The following is a 16,165-nucleotide window of genomic DNA, read 5'->3' as shown; positions in this document are numbered from 1 at the left end:
AAATCTGCTAATCTAGATGTTAACTTCACAGATCATTTAACCCCCTGCAGCGCACCAACGCTCTCGAGGCGGCGAGTATGTTCAGTGTTTAGTTTGCTCCTCCCCACATGCGACTCGCGAGAAACATTTTCTAACTAGCTAACCTTCAAAGCGGATGCTTTACCCCGTTTGTATTACAGCAGGCAATTTTCTTTTTAATTTCAGGTTGCTCAAGACTGCGATGCCTTTTAGCTGTGCAACTAGACGCTGTTTGTCTTTGCAGGAGCACATGGCATAAAACAGAAAAAGCCCTTAATGCATGAATAATAGTCGTTGAATACTGTTCTTCTTTGGAATACATCCATTTTACCCGGCAGAGTGTTATGAGCTGTGAGGAAAGGAAGACTTTTAAGACAGTTTCTCAGAATACTTATTAGTTTAATATACCGCATACATTTTACACAGTTTAATCCAGCCAAAGCGAAGAACAACATTTAATAAAGAGTACAAAAAGAAAACAGTGCAGACGTGTTATTTTAATCTTACGTTCCTGGCCAGTCACAGACTTGACAAGGGCACAACTGGCAAACAGATTTGGGATTCGGGAAGGACTCCATGACCTGCATCTTTTGCAGGAGGTAGGTCAAGCAAACTTTCAAGACTGGCGTCCATCCCAAGCCAACCCATACGGGATCTGTAGTCTTGCGAAGATCACACAGAGGCAGGGCTCCTGTTGTGTTATCGCTACTGAACAGTATATCCGGTTTATTTTGGAAATCCCTCTAAAGTTTTTCATGCAGAATTGATTACTTTTTTCCCTTCTCCGTGTGCCTTTGTCCGTGCATCGCGTTGTGCGATTTGAAGTCTGTTAAACCTTGATATCGGATCGAAACACGGTCGTTCCGGACACCCGGTGTGCTAAGGAGTTCTGATCCGTTTTGAACGGAATACCGTTTATGGGGGGGTGATGAATTTCAATTACTAGTTAAAAAAAAACGAAACTGGGGCACATCGAAATGACAATGTACGGCGCTCCAGTACAACCAGGATAGAGGAATGAGTCAGAATTCCATGGGTTGATCCCGAAAAGAGGAGACTGTTTGGTCATCAACTCATTGCGCACGGCAGCAGACAATCACAGCCTGCTCTGCTAAGACTGGTTTGGGGAAAGAGGAAATTTCAGCTGGACTTGTCAAGGTTTAAAACACACAACCTATATCCCTGAGAGACCCGTTAGTGTCTAGAGTATTATATTATAGTCTGATTAGTAGATACTGCTTTCCTTCTATAAGTTAGTTTTAGATTAATCAAGAGACACTTTTTTTTTTTTGGTAATACGGCTTCAGTACTTTAATCCTCAGAGCCTAAAGTTTTGTTCTCTTTTTTTTATGTGCCGAAATGATGAGCCGTATTGCTCACAGTGACTAGTGCATTTTGTCTTTTCGGCTTTCGGTGGGTTTCACCGATGCCGTTTCTGCTCAGATAAGATTTTATCTCACGCATAAAAGTGCCTCTTTCATAACAAATATATCTGCGCTTTTATAAAAAGAAACGAGGACGGTCGATCATCGGCGGGTCCCAAAGGGGCTCGCCAGAATCGGCGCTGATAATCTTCTTCAGCGTCCGGGTAACTCTGATCCTCAGAACTGCACCCCGACGAGCAGCCCAGCTACCAGGACTAACAGCCCTGCGGAGAGCAGAAACAACAGAGAAATGTCATCTTCTGAGTGTCATGGACGCCGTAGTTGCTTCCGGACACGATTCACCAGTCCCTGCATAAAACCAGTCTGCAGGTAAACAGACGTGGGTACAGCTTTGTCTTGCCTGTCAGACTTGCATTAGCCCGAAACTCAGATTCTGGGTGTTAATGTACACCAACAAACAGGGTGGATTCACTGTGCAGTTAAAATGTTCGACTCCAGGCTCGTTACTAACGAGTGTAACGCATACGGCCGACAATACTGGTTGTGCGTGCCGGCTTGCCAGCGCGGTGATGTCACCGCCCCTCCCTGTGAGTCGCAGGGACCACAGCCGCCGGGTTGCGGGGAGGTCTCCCTTTAGCTCAGCTGGCTGGGTCCCTGTTGAGTGATGCTGGAGGCCCAGGTTCAAATCCCCAACGGTGGGGGGATGACCTGACTTGAGGTGGCAGCAGTGAGGGCGCATACCCACCCGAACCCAAGAACATGCATCACTTGACTCGCAAGGGGTCTTTTTAGAACGCTGGTGCAATATTGATACATGCAGTGAACGGACGAAACGGAACATAGGTGTCACAAATTGAAAAAAGAAAAGCAAACCCGCGGTAAATCGAAAACACGCACAGTACAGATGCCACATGAGGTATCTGGAATAAAAGCTATCTCAGCGTTTCTGAGTGTATTTTGATTCCAGTGCCCCAAACAATTTCACTTTCAAGCTCCTTTGCGGGTGAGGCCCTCGTCCCTCGGTAACTCGGGGGTGAAAGGCTTGAGGATGCTCAGATCATGGCCTCTCCTCACCCTGGACCTCATTCCAGTTGCCGTTCGCTTGTCTGATGGGGGTCTCCAGACGGTTCCCGCGGAAACCGCGGAACCGGCCTGCACAGCAGGACCGAACGGCTTTCCGGCCCGTCGCACGACCCGCAACGGCTCGTGCACAGTCCCGCGAGGGGAGCCGGGGCTCCTACTCCCTGTACCGCCGGGACGACACGCAGCTTACCGTGCATGGCCACGAAGGCAGGCCTGTTCCCACCGGAAGGAGCAGTGGTGTTCGTAGAGTTTGTGTTCAGTAGATTCACTGTGCCGTTACTTTGAACTCTTAATGTTGCGGTCCCGAGTTGCCCTGCAGATTGAAACACACACCGCATGAGTCTCCGCTCTCAGGCACAAGGCTAGGTCGGTCCAGGATGGGACGCCAGTCCGTCCTGTAGATATCTGGCTCCGGCCTGGGGTCACGGATCTGGTCTCCTGACCTGGCCTGAGAGAATTTCAGAAGGGACATCTGCTGTTGTATGTGACACCGCAGAAATAGCTCAAAGGCGGGACAACATCTTCAAGAATTGCCACTGGACCATAAGTAGAATGTGGGCTCTTAAAACCCCATTCGTGGTAATAAAATGGCTGGACTGGGATTATAAACACCTCTCTAAAACCGTTGCAATTCGGGGTGCAGTGTGGGAAATCCACCTTGTGTACCTCTCCTCAAACTCAATTCAAAGACTCAGGTACTTTAATGGCAGTCAGACTGTCCTGGAGATGGCATATAAAAGCATCCTGGCATCTAACATGACAGCTTGGTATGGAAACCCTGGGGTTGAAAAGCAAAACCAAAGACACATTTCCACAGCAGTGGACAGCAAAGTATCTATCTCAAGCCTTCGCTGGAAGGTGCTGTGACTCCTTGCATCCCTACAATCCACACAGACACAAGAGCCACAAGCACACATGCTCACAGTTCGCGCCAGGGCCAGGTTTCCCAGAAGCCAACTGACCCACCAGCATGGCTTTGGACTGTGGGAGGAAACTGAAGCGCCTGGAGGCGCCATTTGCTGATGGAAATTCCTTTGGTGAGGAAGCCTGACGTGGCCATCTTGTAGTGGCAGGCACTGATCGTTTATCACAATAGATCAATCACCTAAAGTCTCCTTACAGCTCATTTCACCAACAGCCCCTTACACAGAGCTCAGGGTAGAGCTTCTTACAGCAGAACCTCAGAGTCTGATCTCAGCATCTCAAATCTGGGTCAGAAGGAAACCTACTAACAAGCTGAGCAGAGAGGTTGGAAGCAATCGGTATGAAGGGGGTTTCTCAAAACGCTCTGTCTCCGTTCTGGGCAAGGGGCTCAGTGTGAGACTGTTCCCATCTGGGAATTATCCCATGATCCTGTGGAATCATGTCATGATGATGTAATCAAGCTTTAGAGGCTGAGTTGCCCGCTGTTTGTTGAAACTGACGTTCTTTACCATTTACAAACGGAGCTAGCACAATAACAGGAGGGACACACCACCACAGAAACATTACCGTTCACTAAACTCCCAACAGCCAGAGAGATGGAATATTGTGCTAAAGCTCTGCTCCTTGTGAGATTTCTCACAATGAAGGCGCACTTAATGACATTGTTCATGGTTGTGCCGGTGATGTTGCCAACTGCGTTCTGAAATGAAAGAGAGACAATACTCATGAGGATTTATCAACGTCACTTTGAACTCCTTGTCAAAACACAGGTCTTTCGCAGATATCCTGACTGTACACGGAGAAGACAGTGTTTGTGAAAGTAGTTGAGATTTAATCATTTCCTTTTTTCATAGTGTAGCTTTGTTGGAAGGAAAATGCCCAGGAACACCCAGTGACGTAACAATAGTGAAGACAGTGGAATGCAGTAACCGTCCGCCCCAGCTCCCCTGATAATTCCTGTCCAAAATCTCAACTCTCAGAGCTAGCACAACCAGAGCTGGTCTCAACCCAGACTCCACACAGCATAGCTGCCCCATGATCAACCCAGCTGAATTCACAGCACCCCAACACCCACACTTGCCAGCTCACCTCAACCCAAGCCAACACCAGCCTAGCTCAACTCAATTCCCACCCCCCTCACTGTGTTTCTCAACTCAACCCACCTTAACACCAAACTGTGTCAACTCAAGTTAATCCACTCCACCCTAAACCAATAACAAGCCAGCACAGCCCGACATCAACCCAGCTCAATAGATAGCAAACCAGCACGGCCCTACCGTCTACAAAAAGAGAAAAAACCCAAGCTAATGGAAGAGAGATTAAACAAGACCTTATAATAAAGGGCAAGAGAGATCATGGTCCAAAATGCATCTCTAGACATGAGATAAAGGTGAACAAATGAACACTGAGAAATAACTTCAAAGAAGATCATTTTGGAAGAGTGAATCTCTTTAAAGTCCTCTTATCTCTTGATCTAGTTCGTATTCACGAAAGGCTCCTGGGGCACCTTGGCTGTTCCAAAGTTTACCCTCCTTTTTAACAGGCTGGTGAAAAGAACTGAGAAATTCTTGATCGGTTTTTAAGCACCACTGGGCCATTGCAAAGCCCCAGCATTGTCATTCACAGCATTTCTCCTTTTTCCCGTACTGTATATCGATCCATTTCCATCTGCTTCACCTAGAGAGGCTCAAGGATGATTTAACAGAGCTTTGTCTTTACACATCCTGTTGGGAAATCCTCAAGTTGCACCCATCCTTCAAGAGGAAATTTCTCATGTCCATCAAGGGAACAAATGAGAGGAGAGAACACAAGTGTTCATGAGACGCGGGGCAACAAAATGGGGGCTGGGACCTGCCTGCAAAAAAGCCAGATTTCTAGTGGCTTGCCTGACTTTCATGCCTCCTCTTCTTTCCACCGGTAGATTGCTGGTGCGCGTGACGGCTCATACATGCTTCATGCTTCACTGACATAGTTGATGCTGTGGTTTCCCAATTCGAGCCCGGGAGGCCACTAAGGATGTAGATGTTCCCGCAACCAACACCTAAACGTCCATCTTTCAAAACACCGTGCCGTGTGGCATGAAGAAAGAGATTCTCACGTCGCCGTGGCGATCAGCCGTGTTAACATCCGGGACGGGTCAGTGTTTCACGCTCTGTCGGCTTCATGTCTGCCTTCCTGTTACTACTTGGATAATAGCTCAAAAAACAGAACCTCTGAAACCCCTAATCCCCATCCCCTCAACCTCCCAGCACTGCCTCCAGTACAGACCTCCCCCCAGATAAAGACACTTACATTGAGAATTTGTGGACTCAGGCTGGATCCATTACTCGAGTAGAGTGCGCGATAGAACAGTGTATCGCTTGCGTTCTGAGCACACACAAAGGCATCTCCCTGTGGACACAAGGCAAAGCCAGGCATGTCTACTGTCACACTGACGATAAGACAATCTCTAAGTGACAAATTTATTATTTGCTTATGGAGTTATATTTACAAAAAGATCAGCTGCGAGAAGGCAACAGCAAACAAGTGACTGATGGGATCAGGGATCTACAGGACCAGGGCTGGAGACCCCTGTACTGACTGGATCAGGGCTGTACAGGACCAGGGTTGGAGACTCCTGTACTGACTGGATCAGGGCTGTACAGGGCCAGGGTTGGAGACCCCTGTACTGACTGGATCAGGGTCTTACAGGACCAGGGCTGGAGATCCCTGTACTGACTGGATTGGGGATCTACAGGACCAGGGCTGGAGACTCCTGTACTGAGTGGATCAGGGTCTTACAGGACCAGGACTGGAGACTCCTGTACTGACTGGATCTGGGTCTTATAGGACCAGGGCTGGAGATCCCTGTACTGACTGGATTGGGGATCTACAGGACCAGGGCTGGGGACTCCTGTACTGAGTGGATCAGGGCTCTACGGGACCAGGGTTGGAGACTCCTGTACTGACTGGATCAGGACTCTACAAGACTAAGAATGAAGACTCTTGGAATAAACACACAAAGACTGCAGAATCATCATCAGATACAGTGTATGTCTTGACGGACCAAGATGGAGAAATGTAGAAGAAATTAGTAGGCAGCAACCTAAATGTCTGAAGGACAGTAATAAGCAGTTTAGGTAAATAAAGGCACTTAATTAAAAAAATATATATTATTGTTTTTACTGCAACAAAAGCCCACCATCCATTCTTAACCTGCAGTTCCCTTGTGGGAGTGTTTAATTAAAATGTGGGTGTGTGATTAAAATCAGGAAACGAGCAACGATAATCTGCAGCAACTCAGAGGACACCCACTCCGGTCCTTTCTACTGGGGGGAAGGGGATTGAAATAAACATTCTGGCTCAACGAGATGGGGAGAACATGAAAATTTTTTCGTTGAGGATTCCCAAGATGGCTCCCTTTCTGGTGGCGTTACTGAATGCATACTGTACCATGCTGTTGTTGTCGGCGGTTGTTAAGATGGCAGCGATGTAGCCGCTCGAGTTTCCCTGGAGATTAAAAGAGATGCCGGTGGTGCTCGTTGTGTCTATAGCGGTGGACGCAAAGAGACAGTTCCCACCGGAGGCCGGGTCACAGCCTGTGGGAGTCTCAATGCAGAATTTAGTAGCTCCACAGCCGTTCCGGGTGATGTTTCCCTGTGGAGAGTGAGAAATAGAAATGAATCAAGACAGTTCAAGCTGTACCTCACAGGTCTCATACGAACAGCTTTAATGAACTTGGCAGTTTGGGGGGATGAAGTCTTTTTTCATCTGATGCTACTCGTTTATTAAAAATGGTCTGAGGCTCAGCGACCTGTGAGACTAGCAAGCAGGTCCTGACGGTGCGTTTCCCTCAGAGCAGGGCGACGCGCCGTCCGTGTCTCACGACCGCTCTGCCTGTCGACGGCCGCGAGACAGCGAGCGCGTGGAGGCCTCTCACCGTGAACGGAGCTGCCACAGTCTGTCCGTCTACAAGAACCGTCAGTCCCAGGAGCAGGAGGGCGACGCTGAGTCTTTGATCCATCTGGAGGAGGAGAGGAATAGGATCGTTCCACGTGCAGTAGTAGTAGAGTGCAGTGCTCTATAGTGATATAGCAGCCTATGGTACAGTGCTGTACACTATAGGAGTAGAGTGCCGTGCTCTATAGTGATATAGCAGCCTATGGTAAGGTGCTGTACACTATAGGAGTAGAGTGCCGTGCTCTATAGTGTTATACTGTAGCAGCCTATGGTACAGTGCTGTACACTATAATAGTAGAATGCTTTGGTCTATACTCTATAGTGATATAGTAACCTATGGTACAGTGCTTTATACTATTGTAGAAGAGTGCAATGCTCTATAGTGATATAGCAGCCTATGGTAAGGTGCTGTACACTGTAGTAGTAGAGTGCAGTGCTCTATAGTGATATAGCAGCCTATGGTAAGGTGCTGTACACTGTAGTAGTAGAGTGCAGTACTCTATAGTGATATAGTAACCTATGGTACAGTGCAGTATACTATTGTAGTAGAGTGCAGTGCTCTATAGTGATATAGCAGCCTATGGTACAGTGCTGTACACTGTAGTAGTAGAGTGCAGTACTCTATAGTGATATAGCAGCCTATGGTACAGTGCTGTACCCTAAAGTAGTAGAATGTAGTGCTCTATCATGATATAGCAGCCTATGGTACAGTGCTAGTAGTACGTTATAGCAATATAGTAACCTCCTCCTCCTTCTTTGTCCTTCAGATGAGACTTAAAACATAGGTCCTGACTCTCCATGATCACTTAATATCCCAGGATGTTTCTCGAAAAGAGTAGGGATGTTGCCCTGGTGTTTTGGCCAAATTTCCACCTGCCCTTTACCAATCATGGCCTCCTAATAATCTCCATCTCTGAACTGACTTCATCACTCTGCTCTCCTCCCCACTGAGAGCTGGTGTGTGGTGAGTGTACGCAAGCACTCTGGCTGCTATTGCATCATCCAGGTGGGGCCACACATTGTTGGTAGTGGAGGGAATCCCCATTACCTGTAAAGCGCTTTGAGTGGAGTGTCCAGAAAAGTGCTATATAAGTGTAAGGAATTACTAGTGTTAACCTATAGTACATTGTAGCTGTAAAATGTAGTAACCCATAGAAGCATGCAGTGCCCTATAGCGACATAGTAACATATACACTATAGTAGTACAGTATAGTAACCTATAGTAGAAAGAAGTACCCTACACATAGTACAGTACAAGTACATGTAGTACAGTAGTATAGTGGTAAGCTGTAATAGAAAGCAGTAGTTCATACTGTAGTAACATAGTAACCTCCCATACAATACAGTGTTGTACACTATAGTAGAGTATTGTAACCTATAGTAGAGAGCAGTACCCAAAAGTAACATAGTAACCTATAATATTGTACGGTGTAGTATAATACAGTAGCAGAGTGTAGAAACATATAGAAGAGTGCAGTACTCAACAGTAACAAAATAACCTATAATACTGTACAGTGCAGTAACTGACATTAGAGTGCAGCACTGTATTGTAATACGGTAACGTATAGAACAGTCCACTACTACAGTGTAGTACCCTATAGTAACATAGTAACCCACTGTGCTATTTACACACAGGATAGACATTTCTTATTTAAACATCTTCCTAATTTGGTATCATTCTTTCTTATCTGCGGTGACGCAGTTGGGAGTCTTCTTCACTGCTGTTATGTGTCCATCTTGATTGATCCTTAGTATGAGGGAAGCTGGGATTGTAATTCGACAGTCTGATAGATACGTACTGTAACATTTATTTTCTGTCATTTTAAACTAGAAATCTCCTGCTGTACAACCACAAAATGCACCTACAATACATATTCTGTACACATGCGTTTCAAGTTAATACGCATCCGCACATATCTGCTGTAAAAGCTGAGTGTGCAGAAGCACAGCTGTAAGCGAAGGCGATGGTAGAGAAGCAAGAGGAGTCAGGGTCAGCCCGAGCTCAAGAGAGCAGACAGAGTCTTGCCTTGTTCCTGCAGGTCAGCTGTGGGGCTTCTCTCCAGTGAGCCGCAATGTCTTCTCTCCCGTCCAGATGCAGAATGACAGGTTCCTGAGGCTGTGCCTTTTTGTACCAGGTGTTACACAAAAGAGGGAGGTCCTTAATTATTAATAATCATTCTCCTAAGAAAGATTTGGGACATCTTCATTCTTTACATTTATGGAACATCTCTTCCTTGTTTATTACTGGAATCTCTATATTATAAGCGGTTAAGTGCATCAGAGACATACAAACCAGTTACAATGCATCAGGTATTTTTACAAGGGTCATTTTTCATGGGGAGGCAGGTGTTTTTAACCCCCACACTGAAAAATCTACACCTTTACACCTTTAATTGTGCCATGATTGCCCACAAGATACAATAAATTTCCTGGAGCAGACTAGACTCTCTCTGTTTTTATGTTTCCTGGAAATGTGCTTCATTTAGCCTTTTTAAGGTTATAAGCTCATAAGGTTACTATTAAGATGTTCTTTATTACACGTTTAGTCAGTATTGTCCATTCATAATGACTTTTTAATGTTGGTGGGTCAACAAGTTGTTTCTGTCTGCCCAGCGTTACTTATTGCAAAGTAATTAGACCACAGACACAAAAGGCAATTAAGGCTCAACACAAGTACCATTCCATTCCCAGAAATCACCTGAACTCAAGGACTGACTGAAGAACTGAAATATGATTCTATGTATCTAACTGTTCAGTTTTCTGCTAAAAGAAATCCACCTCCCTCAAGATCAAACCCAGGGTTATGTTGAACTCGCACAGTTCTCTACAAAAAGGTAGTCAAGGTCAAGAGATGTTTTCGAAAAAAAAATGCTCGGTGATTTTGTTTCCTGTTTAAACAGAGAAACAGGACAAAGTGAAGTGGAGAAGTGGTGTGTCTTTACACAAAGGATGGTGGGGGTGTGGAAAAAGCTGACCAGCCATGTTGTTGAAGCTGATACCCTGGCTTCTCTCAAGACACAGCTGGGTGAGATCCTCCAGTCAGGACAGTGGGCTCTTCTTTACACAGAGGGTGGTGGGGGTGGGGAACAAGCTGCCCAGCCATGTTGTTGAAGCCGATACCCTGGCTTCTCTCCAGACACAGTTGGGTGACATCCTCAGGTCACTTCGCTACTAACTAGATAGGCAAAATGGGTGGAGTGGCCTTCTCATGTATGTGACCCATCTTATATCCCTGCGTTAGTGTCTGGGGTGTCCTCCATCACCACGGAAAGGAAGCCTCGAACCCTTTCCCCCGGCACACCCACCGTACGAGCGGGCTTTTGTAGACCTCCCTTAAATGCCCCACCTCTAAAGTCTGGAAGCGTCGGGGGTATTATTGATTCACGAAATGAATGCCCTGAGCTGTGGGGAAACTCGGCTTCTGCCAATCCCCATTTCACACGATTTCGAAGCCACGTCATGGAGCAGAATCGCCTGGAATGGCTGTCAGGTAGATCCGGTAGATCCTGCTGGACAGGATGTGGGCAGGAGTTGTGCTGATTTTGACTGTGTGGGGAATCAAATTGAATAGACAAATTCCTACTGCAAGAAATTGTATAGGGTTAATAAAGTGATGTTGTTAATCCTGTTTTTTAGGCTTGGCTATATTTAGCAGGTGAATCACAGTTATCTGATGGGATCTCCCTTCCCATAGGGATTTAGACTTGGAAGAACTTTACTTTGCCCCACAGGTAACTTCACTTGTGTTGCTGGGTACATTAAAAGCACCTCCCTCATACACATAACAGAAAAAACCCAGATGACACCATATTAAAACATCGGTTGATTAATACTTCTTTTGTTGCACATAATGGGAATGGGAGGTTTTTTTTTTGCTCTAAACTGGCATAAAAAGCTGGCGCTTTAACCTAACGACGAAGTAAGATCCTCTCCAGCCGTTTTGGGTCAGGAGCACATCGAACAAAAGTGCGCAAAAGAAAGTGAAAACTAAAGAAAGTGGACAGAAAGCTGAGAGACAAAGGGAAGCCTCTGCAGTTCTGGAGTGTAGCTCTGCTGTCGGTGTGCTTTATGTGAGACAGCCTGAGTCGGGAAACAGCTCTCAGGCATAAACGTACGAGAAATGTGCAACAGCAGCCAGGCACAATCAACACAACACAGTGCAATGCAATAATACACTATAATAAAAACAGCCAGTAAGAGGTGCAATAAAAAAATGGAGTATGAAGAATTGCACGCAGTCCAAAATATACAGAATAAACCAGAATGTACAGTGCACAAAGAAAATGTTTCGCACAGTATACATACAGTATACTGATGGAAAAAAGAAACGCAACATTTTCTGGAATGAGAATCCTATAGTTTATGAACTTTTTTAAAAAAAGTTCTGTGGCTTGAGCCACAGCCACGACCGCAGTAGATCCGGCCTTAAGGTCCCGGGTTCGAGGGAAGGAAGTTAGGTCAGACCACATTCATCAAGACCTCATTTCATAGCAGCAGAAATGTGTTCAGTCACAAATTCCCTGCAGGCGGCATCAGGGGCTCACAGCTCGCTGGGTCACGACTGTCTCAGGAGCAAGCGTCACGCCTGATAGTCAGACAGGAGTGAAGGGAAGGATTGTCTGTGGAGAGTGGAGTCTGTAGCAAAGGCACTACGTTTAAAGTGACAGAATTTCTATACCCCTGCTCCTTCATTCTCTTTATTTGGCTCCCCACACAGATGCTATTTATTAATGCAGTAGTGAAACCAGTCATTTTAACAAAAGTCCTATTGAAAGCCATAGTGTCACGGCAAAGAGAAGGATTGTCTGTAGACCTGGTCCTGGTGACTTTCTGGTTTCCACCCTGCCTTCATGAGATAACTGAAGCCTGCAGTGATCTAAGACGTTGCTTCATTCCAACATTTACATCTTGTTTCTAGTCGCACGTTTGGAATTTTATTTCCCTTATAAGTTTCAACTGTTTGATTAGTATTAGTATTGGTATTAGTATTGGTATTGGTATTAGTATAAGTAAAGGTATATTTTTTCAGTAAAGGTAAACGCTGACTAGAATTGTACAAAGCACCCCCACAGGCTCGAAGGTCTGATCTGGTCCTCGCTAGTACATCCCAAAGATCAGCCCAGACAGCAGGATCAGCATCCCTGCAGAGAGCAGAAGCAACAGAGAGACGTTACCTTCTGAGTGTGAGAGCAGCTGTAGTTATTTCAGGACAAGACTAAAAAAAAAAACACAGTCTACAGGTGAATAAACATGTGAGTTCACCTGCATTTGATCTTGCACGGAATCACACGTGCCGTGTGTTAATATACAATAACACATGAGGTGGGTCCACTGCACAGTCTAAATGTTCAGCTCCAGGCAGTACAGAGCACCTCGGCTCATTACTTGTTACATTCCTTAACAGGATAAAGCCCCCCCAAGATACGGTACACCATCTTGTTTCTCAAAGGGGGTCCTGTCAGAACTCTTAAAGAATATTTCTACAAAAATAAACCAACAAAATACAACACAGGCATTACAACCAAGCAAAAGAAATGAAATGATCTCTTAGCCCCTTTTTATCACTTTATTGGTCATATACAATTTCTAGCATTAGGAACCAAAGTTCAACACTCTGTGCAAGCATCTATGAAATGTCTCCGTTATGGTTATAAGATAAGATCACTTTATTGGCCATACAAATTTTTTTTAAATAATGATTTGACATTTATCGTGATAATTATCGATATCAACTGATATGAAATGTTTTATCGTGATAATGTTTTTGGCCATATCGCCCCCAGCCCTACGCGGGCGGGACTTGGAATTCAATAAATCTAGGAGCTTTTTTCATAGCAACATAAATTTATATTAAGTGAATCATAATAATAACGTAAATTTTGAGGGACAAGCTAGGAACGTCCATTACGGGACAGACAGGACACATACGAGTACATGACTGGACAGACACGCATGCTTCTCTCCGGCTGCCCGCGGCCCGTCTGCCTGTATCGCTGTGACTCAGAGGGCAGTCAGTGCCAGGCAGGCTGGGAGTGGACACGTCGCGAAAGTGTTAACACACTGTGTTTTACGAACTGATGGGATGAAGTCAAGCAGTTCATGGAGGTGAAGGGAAAGCCTGTCAGGGAACTCAATGATAGCAAGTGGCTGTTTGATCGACTGGGCTCCAGACTGACCGACGCAAACCTGGAAAAGCAGTTGCGAGTAGCAACATCATCAATACCAGCTAACATCACACGCCTCACCAAAGAGAGGCAGTTCCAGCCATCACATTAGGGGTGAGTTAATTAAATGTTTGACCAAATATAGCAGGCTAATTTTTAAATGGATAATTTTGTTTGGCCCGCGAATGATGTTATAAATATCCAAATGGCCCTTGGCAGAAAAAAGGTTCCCCACCCCTGTTGTAAACTGACACGGTTACAACACAACCTGTAAATCCAGTTCTTTGATTAAACCCTTCGGTCTCAGTGTTTGAAAAGGCGAAATGCAAAATAACTTCGTCAAAAATTCTTTTCACTTTCGCCTAAACACCGGGGGTGTAAGTTTATCAGCTACATTTTGGATGACAATCGTAACTTCCATATCAAGCACCTTAACAACAGCCTTATCTGCCCTTATTCTTATCTGCCCAAATGCGCATCTGTCACTCCTAAAGTTTGAAGAGGCTGAACAAAACACAAGGCACCCGGATTCCAAGTCAAAGAACTTTATTGGCCTGACCGATAAATTACAGGGCTTCCAGACTGTAAACAATCCGTGGAGACGGCAGCTCGCGGCAGGCGCTCGTGTTTTAACCAGGGGTTATCCTTCTTCCTGGACTGAGGAGGGGTATACTGTAATTCGGCTCTTGAAGCAATGTCACAACACAGGACGAAAGGAATAAAGGACTTGCTAGTTAACGGGTAATCATACTGTATCGTCCCCCTACCCCCACACTCTCGGTGTTGGACTGCACCGCTACCCCCTCACCCTTGACCCTGACTGTGTTGCCCTATACAAGAGGGGTCCCCTTATTCCCTTTCGCCCCTTTGTCCTGCTAGGCGATAGTGGGGGTCCCCTCGCTATCTCCTCTTCACTCCTCCTCCTCCAAACTAAAGGGCGACAAATCCCGCCGTTGTTGGAACTAAAGGCCAATTCACGAGGAAGAACACCACGCAAGAATCAAGCGTCATGGAGCGAAATTGTGGCTTAAGCCGCTTGGCTGAGGGCGGACCTCCCGGCCAGGGGACAAGGAGACCAGGACCTCCAAGCAGGGTGGCCAAGGGGCAGCTGCAGAGGTGGAGGTGGGATGCAAGAGACGTGCAAGAGAGAGAGATAGAGAGATTGATAAACTATTGATAAACATACAGAAAAGAATATTAAAGTATTGGCTACACCTAAAAAACAGCGACCAAAATTCCTACCACCACAAAGCCCTGCTGAGCCAGCTGGTCCTGAGGCTCACTGACCTGAGCCACACCGACACTAACCAGCCTCAGGACAGCACTGCTAGAGCACCACAACCCAGACTCAACCACATCACAGCACAGATCAAACAGCAATATCTCACACACTGGGACACACACACACAAACACAACATAAACTGGAATGCTACAGAACCCTAAAGAGACAATACACACTAGCTGAATATTTGACCAAAATAAAAAATAACAAACAGAAACAGACCCTGACGAAGTACAGGCTCAGTGACCACAGCCTGGCCATAGAAACTGGGCGACACAGGCAGACCTGGCTGCCCAGAGAGGACAGGCTGTGCTCCCACTGCCAGCGGGGAGAAATAGAGACAGAGGTGCACTTCCTACTGCACTGTGACAGATACTCTGGGATTAGAGAAACATTCTTCCCGAAATTCAGAAATCTAATCCCAGAGTTCCCACACCTGCCAGAGTCACAACGGGTCCCAATCCTACTGGGAGAGGGAGGAGGGAACTCAGTTGATCTGGCAGCCCAGTATGTGATCTCCTGTCACAGCCTGAGGAACAGTGAGCCTGTCTTCCAATAATGCTCCATCTGTCTACAGTATACGTAAATATTTTATGATATGCCTTTGTTGTAAATGTCTGTAATATGTCTGTAGATTTTATTTTACTTTTATTTTTTGTTTTGTTTCGTGTTAATTTGATTATTTTTATTTGCTTTGGCAACACTGATCGTAGCCATCAGTCATGCTAATAAAGCACCTTGAATCGAAATTGAATTGAATTGCTCATTACTGACAGCCGAGTCCAATTGAGTTTGGTTGTTCCTCATCCCTCCCGAACTTTTGTTATAAACTCCATTTCACACCTAAAAGTGTTTCCGAAGCGTTTTTTAGTCGTCCGTCTCACGTCCGACTTCCGTTTTAACCCGTTTCAATCCGCACCGGCTCCGCGAGACGCGAGTCTCACGTCTGTCCGTCCGGCGCTTTTTTACGCTCCGTGTTCATTTCAAGAGGTTTAATCTTTTGTTCATTCCTGTACTGACATTCTCTGAAGCATATGGCTCTGTCATAAAAAATGCAAAATGTAAGCATTGTGTACTGACAAGTTTCAGGATTTAGATCATTTCTGATTTACGTTTTTGTGATCTACATTTAAAAGGGCTGTTTTTATTTTGCTGTAATGTTTAGTTATTTGAATCTAGAAATCTGATATAAAGAAATGTATACTGTTGAGATCAGCCTTGCACATTTTAGATTTTGCACTTGACAGAAGAAAGACCTGGAAGTTTCCTTTCTCCCTTTTGCAAAAAAAAATCTACACTTGTTTTTCTAAAAAAATGCATTTACGCGCACCCGAGTGAGGCGTCCATTCAAATCACAGGGGTCCATTCA

The 16,165-nt window shown here is 45.5% G+C and overlaps 1 protein-coding gene across 1 annotated transcript; it reads right to left on the bottom strand.

Moving 5' to 3' along the window:
* Positions 1-396: 396 nt before the first annotated feature.
* On the bottom strand, positions 397-9,456 carry LOC107077262 (putative ferric-chelate reductase 1). Its single transcript, XM_015346110.2, has 7 exons — positions 9,376-9,456; positions 7,330-7,413; positions 6,843-7,046; positions 5,703-5,801; positions 3,978-4,110; positions 2,677-2,799; positions 397-1,666 (listed from the first exon to the last, which is right to left on the bottom strand). Exons 2-7 carry the CDS (start codon positions 7,411-7,413, stop codon positions 1,620-1,622), a joined length of 690 nt encoding a protein of 229 aa, XP_015201596.2. The 5' UTR covers positions 9,376-9,456; the 3' UTR covers positions 397-1,619.
* Positions 9,457-16,165: the final 6,709 nt, after the last annotated feature.

This window comes from Lepisosteus oculatus, chromosome 4 (assembly GCF_040954835.1).
Source record: "Lepisosteus oculatus isolate fLepOcu1 chromosome 4, fLepOcu1.hap2, whole genome shotgun sequence".
Lineage (NCBI taxonomy): Eukaryota > Metazoa > Chordata > Actinopteri > Semionotiformes > Lepisosteidae > Lepisosteus > Lepisosteus oculatus.
The sequence above is the reverse complement of the archived record's forward strand: the minus strand, read 5'-3'. Positions and strand labels throughout refer to the sequence as shown.

Bases quoted from the DNA above. Each gene is read 5' to 3' on its own strand.
- LOC107077262 (XM_015346110.2), bottom strand. From the start codon at position 7,413: ATGGATCAAAGACTCAGCGTCGCCCTCCTGCTCCTGGGACTGACGGTT. The intron at 7,047-7,329 runs GTGAGAGGCCTC...CACTCTCCACAG, and splicing joins CTGTGGCAGCTCCGTTCACG to GGAAACATCACCCGGAACGG. The intron at 1,667-2,676 runs GTAAGCTGCGTG...TGCTCTCCGCAG, and splicing joins TGCCTTCGTGGCCATGCACG to GGCTGTTAGTCCTGGTAGCT.